The 14,896-nt window shown below is 37.0% G+C and overlaps 1 protein-coding gene across 3 annotated transcripts in view; it reads right to left on the reverse strand.

Moving 5' to 3' along the window:
• vgll4b (vestigial-like family member 4b) overlaps window positions 1-14,896 on the reverse strand; it is a 39,908-nt gene that overhangs the window by 9,854 nt on the left and 15,158 nt on the right. For 2 of the 3 annotated variants that reach the window (XM_081607019.1, XM_081607021.1), the window contains one exon: window positions 5,044-5,257. In XM_081607019.1, coding sequence (XP_081463145.1) covers window positions 5,044-5,257 — 214 coding nt within the window. Of the gene's footprint in view, window positions 1-5,043; window positions 5,258-12,041; window positions 12,492-14,896 lie in introns of those variants that run through there. The other variant, XM_081607020.1, reaches the window with a different exon arrangement.

Genomic DNA, 14,896 nt, shown 5'->3' on the forward strand with positions numbered 1-14,896 from the left:
TCTAGTTTGGAAAAAGGAACAGTCTCTGGAAAATTAATATATACCTGTATATTTTTGTAGAGTTGGATTGATCCATATTTTTCCTGATCCATATTGTTTCCTGGTTTTCTTTGAATCCTGAACTGATTCAGATTTGGAAAGTTTTAATATTTTTCAGGATTATGACACAAACAGAAAAGTGTGCCGAAGGTTCTTTTTAAAATACCTCCCCCAACTGTGTTACTCAACCCACTGTTCATAAACTGTGTTTATTCATCTCATAAAAGTAACCCTAACCTTTATCTAATTGTTCTTTTTATTAAATACAAAATATGCATCTAAGTTTATCAACAGAAAATGGTGGAAATTCTATTTAACCCAATAATCAGAGTTGATAACAAAACAAGTTCCAACTAATTATTAATTATTAAATGTATAATGAGAGAATGTCAGCCAGTTTTATGTCATTTTACCACACAGCAGTGACGCTCACACACAGTTGTGTTTATATGGATGAGAAAAGAAAAACAAAACACCCAATGACAAATTATAACCGACATTTACTACACATTAGGACAGCAAAGCTCTATTTTACTCTCAAAGTGAAGGTTGTAATGACAATCTTTTAAATTCGGCTTTTTTCATGAACCGTGTAACTGAACATCAGAATGAACTCTTCAGGAGAGTAAAACAGAGCAAATATCCGTTTTGAGTCTGTCCTATAAAGTCTTGGGTTTGTGCAGCATGGCATTAGTGGTAGTCACTGTGGTTGGAACTTACTGCAGGATCCCTTAATTTAAATCCCAGAAATTCAAAGCCCTCAGTACATACGGTACAATATCTTGAACAATATTAAACGCTCAGATCTGTCATTAAGTAGAGGTTTTAGAGGAGCCAGTTGAAAGGAACCCCGTCTTTAAGTCAACCTCAAGTTTCAGATCACAATTGTGCATTTCAATGACTGAAAGGGTCAGAAATACCTGTTTTGGGCCCGTTTTCAATAACTCAAAACTAGAAGCATGTATATAAAGCAGAAAACTAAAATTGTCTTTAAGTTTTAGGAGTGAAAGTTTAAAATAGAACTCAAGCTATTGAAGGAAAAGCTCTGCATTCTCTAGTGGCAAATGCACAGGGGCTATAAAAGTTTTACACTTTTTCTCACAGTTCTGCTCTGAAGTCTTCAGAAAAATCTTTCCAGCAAATATTTGGTTGGGCACATGTTCACTTCCTACTGAATAAATTCAAGAGGAGAAAAAAAAGAGAGATACAGACAGGAAACATCTGGGAAGAATAAAGACCTAAAAGATAGAGATACATAAAAAATACATAAAGATACATTATATATATATATATATATATATATATATATATATACATTATATATATATATATATATATATATATATATAATGTATACAAAGATCTTAACCCAGTTTATTCTGTTGAATCTTTTTAAGTGAGCTACAGTAATATTTGAACCCTTTCTAATAAAATAAACAACACAAACGTCTGTATTTTAATCCAACAATGTGTGTCTATCTAAAGAAAAAAATAAAAGACCAGTTTCCACATGTTTTCTGACGCTGGTAGTAAATTCTGACAACCTAATACTGCATAAAAACAGAGAAATCTGGCAGGTTTTGCAGCTAAGTGACAGCAGAGAAACTGGTTGGTTATCAGAGCTGGAGCTGACTGAATATGGGAACAACCCCAAGAAGGCTAAGATAACAACACGAACACAAAAAGCCACACATGCTGAAAAAAGGAAGAAAAAAACCTGATCCTTCCCTCTTTCCCTCACATGCTCATTACATAAATAGTCTCATGTAAAACAAGAGCATAACAATGAGTTCCCCAGGCTTGGACACGCATACAAACACACCATAACCTTGGCCTCTTATTTTCTCCCAACAAAGCCTCTGGAGTAACATCCTTGAGAAAAAAATTGTGCTGGAGTTCCCAGTAGAAGGCATGTGTATTTCTGCATGCTGAGATACTGGATTTGCCTGTATTCTTGCTGTATGGGTAAGTTTTGAGGGGTACAGGACATAAATACAATGTGGATATGTCAGAAATTCAGGAAAAACTAAATTTTCTTCAAGAATAGACTATCAAATTGACAGTCATGCTTTATTTGTTGTTTTCGGAGCAAAGAAATTATGTTTTCATAAACGGTAATTCCATCTAGGATTAATTTCTACTGGGAGTCAAAGTTCTACCTCTATCTCATCTAACATTCTCCAATCAAAACAATACCTGGCTGTGTTACTGGCACTAAAGTTGAAGGAAAAATGAGATGGCTGAAGACTTCTATACTGGTGGCTCTAAAACTCCAGAGTGGTGCAGAGGCAAACAGGCTGCAGCAAGCTTCCAGTCTGCAGGCTCCAGTGGGCAGGATAAGGCTTCTTTTGTTCAAGACTCCTCCTACTCCTCAGAGAAAATGAGAAAGTATTCCCTGCTGTCTGACCTCACCCCACACAGATGCACACACAAATAGGAACACGCACATGCATGCATGGGCAGCAGAATGCAATATATGTGAATAACTCCTAAAGCAGATGCAGCCTCAGTGCAGACAAAGAGCCTGCCACTAAAACTGTCAATGCCCAAACAGGGTTTGTTTGAATTCAATTAAAGATTTTAATATACTTCGTGAAAAGGTGGAACTGTACTGATAAGACCGAGACTGCTGGGACAAGATACATTAAAGCTAGACTATGGATTTCAAAGAAAAGTTAAATAACTTAGTTTTTTCTTGTTTATTATTCAGTTACAGTAAAAGTTTAGAAAAGTTAAAATTTTCCTTCATCTCCTCACAAGTTCCTCTAACTAGGCATCTTCTTAAATCAGAAGATTTGCCCCCCACCTATTTCTGCACACTGATGGTCAGCTGGCTAAAACAAAACTACTATCATTGGTTATTGCCAACAACAAAAACAAATGAAGCTGTTCGAAAAATAAACATGGTCAAGAAAAACACCAACAGCCATGGCCAGGAAACTGAAGTAGCACCATCCATCCATAACTCTAGCAAGGGCTTACTCTTTATTGTTGCTTAATTCTTTAAACAGAAATAAATGGTACAGATAGGATTATTATCACATAAAATTTTATTTCATGTAATTTTAGCAGAATTAGGAAAGACTCTGGTAATCCTGTTTTACATTTTAAAATACCATGGTAGAACATGTTGTTTAGTATTTTCTTGTGAATACTGACAGAAATGTTTTGCTCAAGGTTATTATACAGTTAGCTTCCCATGCTAGTAGGTCTACTAAATTTAACTAACTGCATAAATAAAACATCTTTAAATACATTTCTGGGGAATGAAACCAGTGTCAACATTGAAAATATGATTGACTTAACATACAGAAGAAAACTAAAACCTAGTTTGCACAAACATCCATTTATCAGCATACACAGAAAATTTACAATCGATTTTACACATTAGGTAACATGAAGTTGAGCTGCCCCCTCTGCATATCAGAACTGTGTGCATGCATGTGTGCTTGTGGTATTCACCTTGCAGTGTTTTCTAAGAAAAGTATTTTTACAAACTATTTTTAGTGTGAATTAGTGAACCCATCATTCTTCACTCCAGTGTAAACACTGTCTTCAAGTCAGAGGCTAACTCTGGCGGCTGGTTTCAACAAGTCAGTCAGCAGTTGACTTTACCAGGGAATGTATGTCCTTAGAGAAACTTCAGAGTAAATGACTAAGGCTGAGTGAAAGGAAACAAGGTCTCCAGGGTAAAAATATATCTCCATAGCAATTAAAGCTCTATATTTACTACCAAGTTGAAGCAAGGCAACTGGAAATTTTAACTTGTTGGAGCTTAACCAATACCCTGAGCGATCAACTCACTTCAAGATCAAATTACAAACTGTGGAATTGTGAATGCCATGATAGCACAGCCCTAAATGTCATTTCTACAACAGTTTCATCTTTTAAAAACCAAGCTCTAAGCTAAGAAATGGCTACAAGAGAACGTGACTGTGGCAAAATGAGAGCTGATAGAACAATATGTCCTTTGGTACTTTGACTCAGAGTGACTGAACCAAGTTCAACTTGTTCAACTCATGATGCACAAGTAGGCGCAAGTGGTAATAAATACATGAAAATTCAACCGCAGAGTGCATATAAAGTGGATCATAAAGTGACAAACAACAAGAGAACAATACACAGTGAGGACGATAGATAATAATTCTTAACAGTAAGCGAGATAACATCACAGATCAAGACAACCACTTGATTTTTATATGAGCCCTTCCAGGAACCGGGTCAAATAGGCTCTTCCCTTTAGGTCTCGTTTCAAACACAAAATGTTCTGGAAAATGTTCTTTTTATTTTTCTTTAGGCAATGAAGGTAAAGAGACTAACTCCCTGAATTTTTGGTTTATGAACATATCAACCAACAGCAAATACTTTTTGGCATAGAGAGGAATGATTTTGTAAATCCTTTATTTTCTGATGGTTTCAAAACTATTTATTATCATATAACCTACATTATTTTTGCTTCATATTTAGACCACACAAAACAAGAAGTTAGCATTGTCCAAAAATCTGTCTTTACACATTTCAATTGTGTAAATCTTGACTAACTGGTGGAAACAAGTGTGCACAGCTCTTTCTATTGGTCTGTTTGTAATAAATAGCAGTGGCTAGTCTCCATGAATGACTCAGCCCTGATGGCCACCTAGTCTGAAGTGGGAATGTGGAAATATTACTTGAGTTATCTTTCTGTTATGCACTCGACTATTTCACAGCCTTCAGAGTAAGATCCAGCTTCAAGAGGCATCTTACTCTGCAGAACCAACTAAACCTGGCACAGAATCCTGGAGTCCAAACTGGGACTTCTGAGAAAACGGCCCCGTGCTGCAGCTCACTCAGCCAACAGAAACACTTAGCAAGCACAGGCAAAACTCAATCTGGTAAATATGAGGCGACTCCACTAACTAACTCTAATATCTATGGAGTCTGTGAAAAAGAGGATAGATAAAGACCAATAGTGACATTCAAAGTCTTATATGAGTGTATCATATGAGTATCTTAGTATGTACTCACAGCTGTGCAGCAAACAGGCGACTCATCTTAGCTACGTGCTCATTGTCATCCATGTCACTGTCCCCCTGGTCCCCACTGATCTTCCTCTTGGTGGGGCTGATGGGAGGAGGGCCAGTCCTGTGGCTGGAGATTGAGGAAGAAGAGGACGACGAGGAGGAAGACGAGGATAGCGACAAGGACTGGAATCTGGGGTCCCCTCTTAGCGCTGCCTCACCTGCAAAAGGGAGAAAGACAAATATGTACATATGAATTAGAGACAAAACTTCACCAATGGCTGTGACTTTTGCAATTTCCAATAGCACAAAAGTTATACTTCCAACCTTATAATCAGCAGTTATTCTAAGTGATATAAATCATGTCCAAGTGCTAAGTGTTACATTGCTTCTTCAAACAGGTTGACTGCAAATGCAGCTTGAAGACAGTTTTTCTGTCCAACTTGTTTAAGCTGAAATTTTGGATGTTGTTGACTTCTTCAGTTTGCTGAGCGAGGCATAAACCCCTGGCATCAGCAGTGTATCTGGTCAGCAACGTTGTGGGGGAAATAGCTGTGGAGAGACTTCATATACACGTGTGTGGTGTGAACTATTTCTCTATCCGCAGCCTTGTCCTGGTACAGAGGGCCTACAGAGTTGTCAGTGAGTGGGAGTTCAAGCAAGAAGGGATAAGGAAAACTACTACTGGCTCAGTCTCAGCAAGGGGACTTTCCACTGCTTCGTTCAGCCTCACGCATCTCACTGAATTCACCCCAAACAAAACAAAGTCTGCACTAACTCTCCCTTTCTGACAGGTTGCTGCTTATACTGAAACTTCTCACCTGCACCGTTCTCCTTCAATTTAAACCACCCTCTATCACAAAAAAGTACTAAAATGATGTGCCGATCAAATCCCATGCAGTGTTTTTATTTGTGAATTGTAGAAACACATTTAAACCTAAATTAATGGAGAGTGGCAGCTTTGTAATGGTTAAACGATTTGAAATAAATTGCTATAAATATTTATGCTTATTCCACACAGCTGGTGGCAAAAAGAGGTCATAAAATCTGATGGAAATTTGGCTCAACTTATCTGAGAATCACTGGCTCACTCAAGGCAACAGAGCACATACACTAACAAGATCAAGGTCATAAAACATCCAATAAAATGTCTTGCACAAGTCCATGTATATTTAGTTTTTGCATGGCCTCAGAAACATAGCAGCAGCTCCTCCCCCGTCTCTGGCATGTTCCTGCTTGCAATTCTGTGACCATGGCAACAAGGGTGACATCATTGTTTTTTGGCAGGGCAGAGGGATAGCAATAAAGGAGGAAGAGTGTGACACTGCACTGTCCAATCAGCATCCAGCAGATAAAGACGCTTATTGTTAAGCACAGTTTCACACAGAGAAAAGTGTTTCCCAAAAAAGCGAGAAAAACATTTTAGGGAGTAAAAAAAAATGCTGCTGACTGAACTCTTATTCCTTAAAAAAAAAAGTGCTTCTCTTTATTTGGTCGAAAGCACCACAATTCAATAAATTAAAATAAGCGCAAATTTAGAAACGTGCCAATTTAACCTATATTTTCACAATAAGTGACAATATTGAATTTTGATACAATTATGAATATATTATTAATGTGTGATTACATTTTTAAACCATTTATTTAATTAACTGTTGAAATCATTCATTAAAACTTTAATCCAATATCTGGTTAAAAAAATATTACAACTTTTATTGTCTTACAATTATTTTGTATTTCCAGTGCCTGGCGTCCACCATAAACGTATTTAAAATGTCAGTATGGTTCATGAAGTAGTCGCCAACATTAGATTGGCTAAGTTTAAATTAAAGTTTAATTATACTTCAGTTATGGCAAGACTTACTTGTATACTGAATTGAGGAACCTTTGGCTCTTCTGTGTCATTTGCTTCATACAATTTCAGTTTATGTTCATAGTAGAAAAAATATTCCAAACTGAAACATGCAAAATAAATCAACTTGCACTCGGAATATGAAACACTTCAACTTCCATGCCCCCTTTTTTTCATCCCAGAACTTCAACAGTGAAAATGTTCAGTGTATTTTCTTTGCTGATAAAAGCAGGCAGAATAATATTAAGCAACAGGCAGAGGGACACGATGACATTAGAACAATGCTACAAAGGAGCAAAACAGTTTGTGCAATTTCTAGCAATTTAGCTTTGAATCAAAGGACAGATGGGAACAAGAAAATAACACCTCCTACCATTACAGAATGAAAAGAATAAAACACTCCCTGATTCATATAAAAAGGAGCAGGAGCATACACTTTACATCTGGGATAAAATGCTCTGCGTAACTGCCAGTTTTTTAGTGTGGTTTGTTTTTATTAAAATTGCCATATATTTTTCCCATTAAAACAGTAGAAATCAGTAGAATGAAGACAGCACTCTGAAGTTAAACTCCACTCCATTTCCCCCCCTGCCTGGTCTCCCAGTTCATTAGGTCTACATGATCAAAGCTTTTTTCTCTTGATAGAACTTCAAACGGCTTGGAATCAGGATGAGATTGGATTACAAACTGAGGTGAACCTCTCTCTCCCCCCGTCTGTCTCCTTCCGCTCTTCTCTCTCAGCTTACTGTCATCCCTCCTGGATTCTTAAAGTTTTAGTTTTCTGGGGTTTTTTTTTTTTTTTCTTAAACAGCAAAATAATTATTTTGGACAAAGTTTCTTTGTAACTCAATCTTTGGGTTGATTTATTTTCAAACTATGTAGATATTTTACAATTTCCTTAATAAAAAGTGCACATAATGTTCTCGGGTCAGTAAGTTGAACTTTTAAATCCAATATTAAGTGTATTTCAAAAAAGTTGACAAAAGTGCTTTGAAGTACAATTTAAGCAACTATTTTGTTTCCAGCTCAGCAGTATAAGTTCTGTATGACATTCCTCTTATCAGTGTTTGGCCAACAATGGCCAAAAAAACTGAATATAAAAATTTGTGCCAAACCCTGATTGGTTTGGCATCCAATCAGGGAGCCAAACCTGCTTAGCATAAACATTTCATTTGTGAAGCAATGGGTTTATAATTTGGCACAAATATGAAGTTAAAGATGTACTAGTTAAGAGATTAAAATCAGCCAGCCTTTCTTGTCTCTGGTTGTTTTCTGCCTTTCAACACACCAATCAACAGAATATGGTGTTTATCATTAAAAAGAAAAAAAATCAAACTATGAAAAGGTGATCTGGTATAGCGTTCACTGGTACTGTGAACTGGGATAATGGACCTTACCAAGCCAGAAACGCCCTCTAAAATCCCACGTGGCCGCATGTCTCACAAACAAAACTTCGCGGAGCTTAGTTTCTATGTAAACACGTTGTCTTTCATTTTGACTGACTCTCTGCAGAGTATTTCCGAGTCGATTAGTGTAGCATTTCTGCCGGATTTTCACAAAATATCAGCCACGACAATGGAACCAACAAGTACATGTCATCTTTTTTGGACGACATCAAGGTGTTTGAGCCACGCGATGCCTCCAACATTGTGCGCGTCACAGCGAAAAGCTACCGGTCGATGAGGAAAACAGCAGATCCTCACAACTTCAGCATAAATATAGCTGTGGACAACATCACTGACGCCTATTGTTCTTGCAAGGCTGGGTAAGTCGGGCATTCATGGTTTTGAGGGTTATTTTTTAAATCAGTGATTTCTGTTGTTGGCAAATGTTTGAATATGCCTAGACCTTATACACTGTACTCTGTGCTAGCGTGGCTAACATGATTACAGTTTAGTAAAAAGACTTTTCAGGTAAAATAAAATCTTTAATGTATGTCAGATACGATACACATTGCATATTGATCTGTTCAGCTAATGTAAGACTGTGTAACAGACAAGCTTGAAGGTGTAGAAGTTGTATCGGTACTGCCATTACTTAGCTAAAAGGTTTTCATAATGGATGTGTTTATTATTCACTTTATTTTTTTCATTCACTAAACACAAAGAAAGCAAAGCAGTAATACTTACACCAGCACACACTCCTTTGTTCTTATTGATCCTACGACGATTGAGCTGCAAATGCGGTCGTGCACAAGCTTTGATCCAAGCAAGGCATTCCATTTCAGATTTTGGAAATCTGTGAATTTTAGTTCCACAAATACGATCAGGATACCTGACATCGCCTGTACAGATACCCCACTGACAGTGGAGAACCATTCTTTTTCGAGTCCTGACGCAAAAACTTTCTGCCGGTCTGCTAGTCCACAATGTACATTAGCATGTGTTTACTACTGTAGCTTGTGTTTGTGAGACGGTCAAGCACGTGGTAGCTGCGCTGTAATGTGAAATGGGCATTAGCCAATGAAACGCGGCCCCTGTGGTAAGGTCCATCGTGATAATCTTCATTTCAAATTGGATTCAAAAACCACCATCTAGGAAAACTTGCAGTATCATGTTTCAGACTTGGGAGGAAGAGAATCAGAATTGGTGGAAACTGGAATGGCCAGGTCAGATCTCAAAGAAAGCCGGAAACTAGCAACTAGCTGGAAATAAAGAGAATTACTTGATATCCAACAGTGACAAGATACTTCCAAGTGACTCCTTTGAGTTTTCATGAACTCATGGCAGTGCATCATTTGACAGTGTCACTGCATGTAAACAATATAAGGCTGTCACCAAGGATAAACATGGGTTAAATATATCACTTTGTATAAGACTTGACAGATTTGTGCAAAGTAGCCTCTCTTTAAAATAAATAAATAAATTCATCCAAACTCAGAAGTGAAATTAATCAGACTCAGAAGATTACTTCCCTTCTCTTAAATTAACAAGTCTTGAGGCCTCGACAAATGAAAACTCTTTTTAAATACCCTGATTAAAAGCTGAAGGTAAAATTTACAGTAAACAGTGGAGCATAAACACCGAACTCAGAGTAAATGTTTGGATAACTGGATGAAGCTCTACAACTTATAGTAAATGTAGTTCCAGAAGGTGATTAAACACAAAACTACTGACTCATTCAAAAACATAGAAATGCTGCTGTGTTATGGTATGAATGGAAGGATAGTTCAACAAACTTAAAAAAAACAAACAATCATAATAAATGTATAACAGACCCAAACTTAAGCATTCAAATTCTTCTCAAAGTGTATGGTTCCACATGTTAAATAATCACTGTAATGCTTGAGATTGTAAAGAAGTGTCGACAATGACAACAATGTGATAGCTTTAGAATAGATCTAAGGCTATAAAGACAAAGCACCAGTATGAGCATGCATGTGTGTTTGCCAGGAAATGTGTTTGAGTAGGTGTGCTCATGCATACAATAACAAGTCAGGACACCCACAGCATCACACAGCTCTTCCAAATCTTTCCTTGGCTCAATGTGTTTGAACTTAAAGAAACTGAAAGAAAAGCCCTTTACCACCAAGGTCATTAGCCACTTCTTTTATCTTTTTTCTTATCAGCAGGCACAAGATGGAGATAGATTTTAGTTTAGTTCACCAAGCTCAACAAACAATTAACTGGATTCAAGTTGAAGTAAATGAGTTCAGAGACACATGTAAATGAAGCTTTATAAACACTAGGCTCACCTAACAGCAATCATTGACCAGTGCCAGGTTTATCTGCAACATCTTTAAAGAAAGCTTTTGAGAAGCAGTCTAAAATCTGTCATGTGTCCAAACCACAAGCCAATATATGTCAAAATAGAAGATTTCATCTTCCATGGTGCAGAACAACTCGGGAAAAGGCAGGTAAGAACTTGCACGATCAACCCCCTCGAAGCCGTCTTATGACTGAAATGATCTACCACGGAGCAATGTGGGCAAATGCCTGGGGCGCCCCCTGCAATGGATGACAAAAATAAAGTCTGATGCAAGCTTAGGATAACCAACCATGTGGAATTTAATAAAAGGCTCCTGAGATGTTGATTATTTATAAGTCAAAATATCAAAATGCACCATCATGCTTGGTGAATGTGTAGTCGGGGTTGGCCTAGCACCTGTAGCTACCTTTTACTTACTGACGCATATCTACAGCTTTCCCGGAGCAATGCTGAGCGACATTAATGATTTAAATGTTCTGGATACTGGTCATTTTTCTCGTTCACCATGTCGCATACTTTTTCCTAAAACTTAAAATAGAGTGCCTCATAAAATATGCTGTTTGTTCATATGTTTACCAACTGAAAAAGTACTAGTTTGAGGTATCCCACAGCTTTGCGTCAAAACTTAAATATTTAAACAATACCAACATTACGTATCTGGGTAAAAGGTAATTTGAAATCAATCATGGATATTTATTGTTGTTACATAGATACTTAAAACCACTATTAGACTATTTATTACCAGAGTTAGAAGTAAAAAAATGTGTATGTAAATCATTTTACTGTAATTACTTTGTGAATTTGGTTTATCATAATACAGTTCACCTGGAATAAAGAAGTGGTTATTTTGGCCATAAATAATATGGTATTTTTCAGTTGGAAGAGTTTGACATGTTTTGTGCCTTCAAGTAAAACTGTGTTTCTGAGCATAAGTGGTCAGTTTAAGGGCAAGCGAGTTTTAGCGCCCAGGGCCACAAAAGATGTTAATCCACCTCTGGATATGACGAGAATTAAACTGTTGAAGGTTCCTGCTTTTCATCTACCGGACAAACATAACTCTAACCTTTATCCCGGAAAAAATAGAAAGATAGGAAAATATTCCTGTAATAATTTGACAACAGGAACAGAAAAACGAACACCAGAATCTGATTTATCTAAAACTGATAAACTACACTACAGCTGAAACTACTGTAAAACAATAACGTACTTACCCGTTAGCTACCGTTGCTAAAATACACTTAAAGAAGAAACCCCGTTTTCCCCAGGGGTTTAAACATTTACAAAACATATTATTGTGTCATAAAATAGCTCACCAGCAAAGAACCGATCGGAAAACTTCGACCAACTCCGTCGTTAACGCAACCTCCCGCTTTAACAGCATCAGCAGCTAGTATGAAGTTTTTTCAAAACAGCTATTAAAAATGCCCACAAACAACCGTGTTTACCTTCGTAGCAGAGGATACCGATGTTGTTGTTCATTTTGTCCAGGTACTGGTAGTTCAACAGGTCCATCTTCGTTAGATGCATTTATCGAGCTTTCATTTAAAACAACAACAAAAAAGACCAGCTTTTTCTCCTTCTTTCAAGCGACGGTCAAAAAGCTAAAGGCCCAGCCTCCAACTTTACTTCTCTTAAAAGCCGTTGACAAAACAAAAAGTGGCCTCGGTGTTGTTTAAATGGGTTCACTGTATTTTTCGTTCCCTCCTCTAAATATGAGCTGATGTACTGCGACAATAAAGAGCGTAAAAAAAAAATAAGCGAAAAAGTAGCGTCAGTTGTCCTCACAGCCAGCTGTAAGTCGACTGCACTGACACGCAGGCTATGCTTGGTATGACTCCTATGCTGTAGCAGTGGTTCCCAGTGCTGCTGAGAGAAGCGCACTGGGCATGCTCGCAAAATCCCTGGAGCGCCTCAAATATCAGAGATGTTTAATGCGGAAGATCAGCCCCTTAAAAAAAAGAAAAAGAAAAAAAAAAAGAAAAGAATCACTCTCTGGGCAAGGCAGGGAGACAGAAACTCAGAGGGTTACAGCCACAAAACATTTGAGCTATAGTGAAAAGAATTTCCTAAAAGCTAGCTGCATGCTCTACCAGTGAATATTAAGCATGCCAAAGATAGCTGAAGTACAACTTACGTACAGACAGCACTTCCAGAGACATAGAAAGGTTAGAACAGAGCAATGAAAGGTGATATCACACTACTGGTTATTATACGAGGTCACTTTTGCAACAACATGAAATAAGAAACATGGAAGTTGTGAAACGTATACGTGATAAACTGCCCTGTAACTACAAAAAAATCAGCCCTTAAAATATCTTATTTTAAAAATGTTTAACTCTTTCAACTTCAGTTTTTAAATTGTAGCATGTAGATGGAGATTCTACTTTATATATTATCCTCTTTAGAAGGTGGAAAAAAAGCAAAGAAAAAAGGAAATTTCAGTCTAAGAAATGCATTCAATGCTTTTCATAGACTCTATAACATGCTTGTAAACGGAAAATGCGGTTTAAATATAAGGAATAATACTTTGTTTTATTGATTTTAAAAGATCCCTGAACTAATCGCAGGCCACTGGGCTTCGTTTTTACTTTTAGATTGACCCTCTTCTGCCCCCTGGTGTCTGAAAAGGATTTTCAAGGAGAAGAAGAAAAAAAAGAGAAAAATGCTTTTAAAAAAGTTTTAATGTAAGTTCTTTGAATCATTACAGCATGTGGAAAAGGTGGAGGACAACATTTTCATATTTAACTGGGGAATCACTGAGTTGGGAGTGATTTAGCCCCAGATGAGTTTACACACAAACATGCATTTGTCATGACATTTATATACAGACTGAGGGGAGAAACAGCTTATTACCAAGAAGACCTCATTGCAAACATAACATATGCAGGATGATGTTGAGTTAATAAATAAGTAAAAATTTACCTCCTAAAATGTTTTTTTATTAAAAACTACCCCCTTTCTACTTACACATGAACACAAAGGCATCTCCCCTCCTCCCTCATGGCATAACCCTCTCTAATGGTTGCTCAAAGCTCAGGTCCTTGTCTAATTGGGTGTCCTTTGTTTCCAGTTTCACACACAAAAAGAGCCAAGTTCAGGCTGAGTCTATTTAATTCTAGTACTTCTTCTACAGCTGGCATCCTGTGGGTTAGTAGAGCACCTGCAAAGTACAAGGACTGCAGCTGACCTCTGTAGCCAGGTAGTAAATTTGGATTTGATTTTGTAGCAGTAAAAACAAAAACAAAACAAAAAAACAGGGAGGTTTGGGAAAGTTTGTCGATAAAAGAATAAAAATAAAAGCTAAGTCGCATGTTTTCTGTAAACTTTAGGCTGCTTTTCAAGGAGGAAGCAAATACCAAGCATACACACTCATAAGTATCTCCTAAGGCCCTTATATTAATTAAGAATAACTATATTTAACATTTTTACTCAAGGATTGCTTGTATAAAAAATCCGTACAAGTGAAAATCTTAGCACTTCCAGGTATCCAGTAACTCCCCGGGCTTCATCAAAACAAAAATGTCAGATTTATGAATGAAGCGGAAAAGCTACATAGTGACAAATTCAAGTAGATGTGCTTCACTATTAAATTCTTCTGGTAAGCTTCACCTTAAAGCAATTTCTGAAGAGGTTTCTGTAGTATTTTAATGTCAACCCATTAGAGAATTACAAAGCAAAATTAAGTCCTTGAGTCTATCAGGTATCATGCCAAGAAAGTCTGGGATCTGTCTCATAATCAGACCAGGATCAGGGTCAAGTCTGACTTGAATAAAAAAATGAATACCTAAAAAATGTACAAGTTTTGTTTACAAAAGATAATTGAGAAAGGACAGAAGCACTGCTTTAGTCAACATTAATCATAAATAATAAACAACCACTAAATTTAGCATTGCTTTTTTTAGAATATATATCATGTGCAGATATAAAACTGAAAACTTGTTTTGAGGAAACTTTGACATGCAGTGGAAAACGTCTAACAATTGTATGCCATTTGTCTAAAAAACCCAGGAACTGAGATATGACCCAGACTCTCTTTTCCATTTCAGAAAGACTATATTTCTCACAAAGTAAGTAAAACATACTAATAATTAAAAATGTCAACTGTTTGTACTGTTCCACATGCAGCTATTTTTTTTGTACCAGAACTATTTAATTGTGACAAAAGAAGCCTTCGGAAAATACAAGAGCAAATTTTACAGATAACAGCTTAGTACCACACAAAATGCCACCCCCTGCTTATGTTTCTGCAGGTACCTGATTCACTTCACAATGAACATATGTCTCAAAAAGACTGTCATGG

Source organism: Poecilia reticulata, chromosome 5 (assembly GCF_904066995.2).
Source record: "Poecilia reticulata chromosome 5, P_reticulata-male-v2, whole genome shotgun sequence".
Lineage (NCBI taxonomy): Eukaryota > Metazoa > Chordata > Actinopteri > Cyprinodontiformes > Poeciliidae > Poecilia > Poecilia reticulata.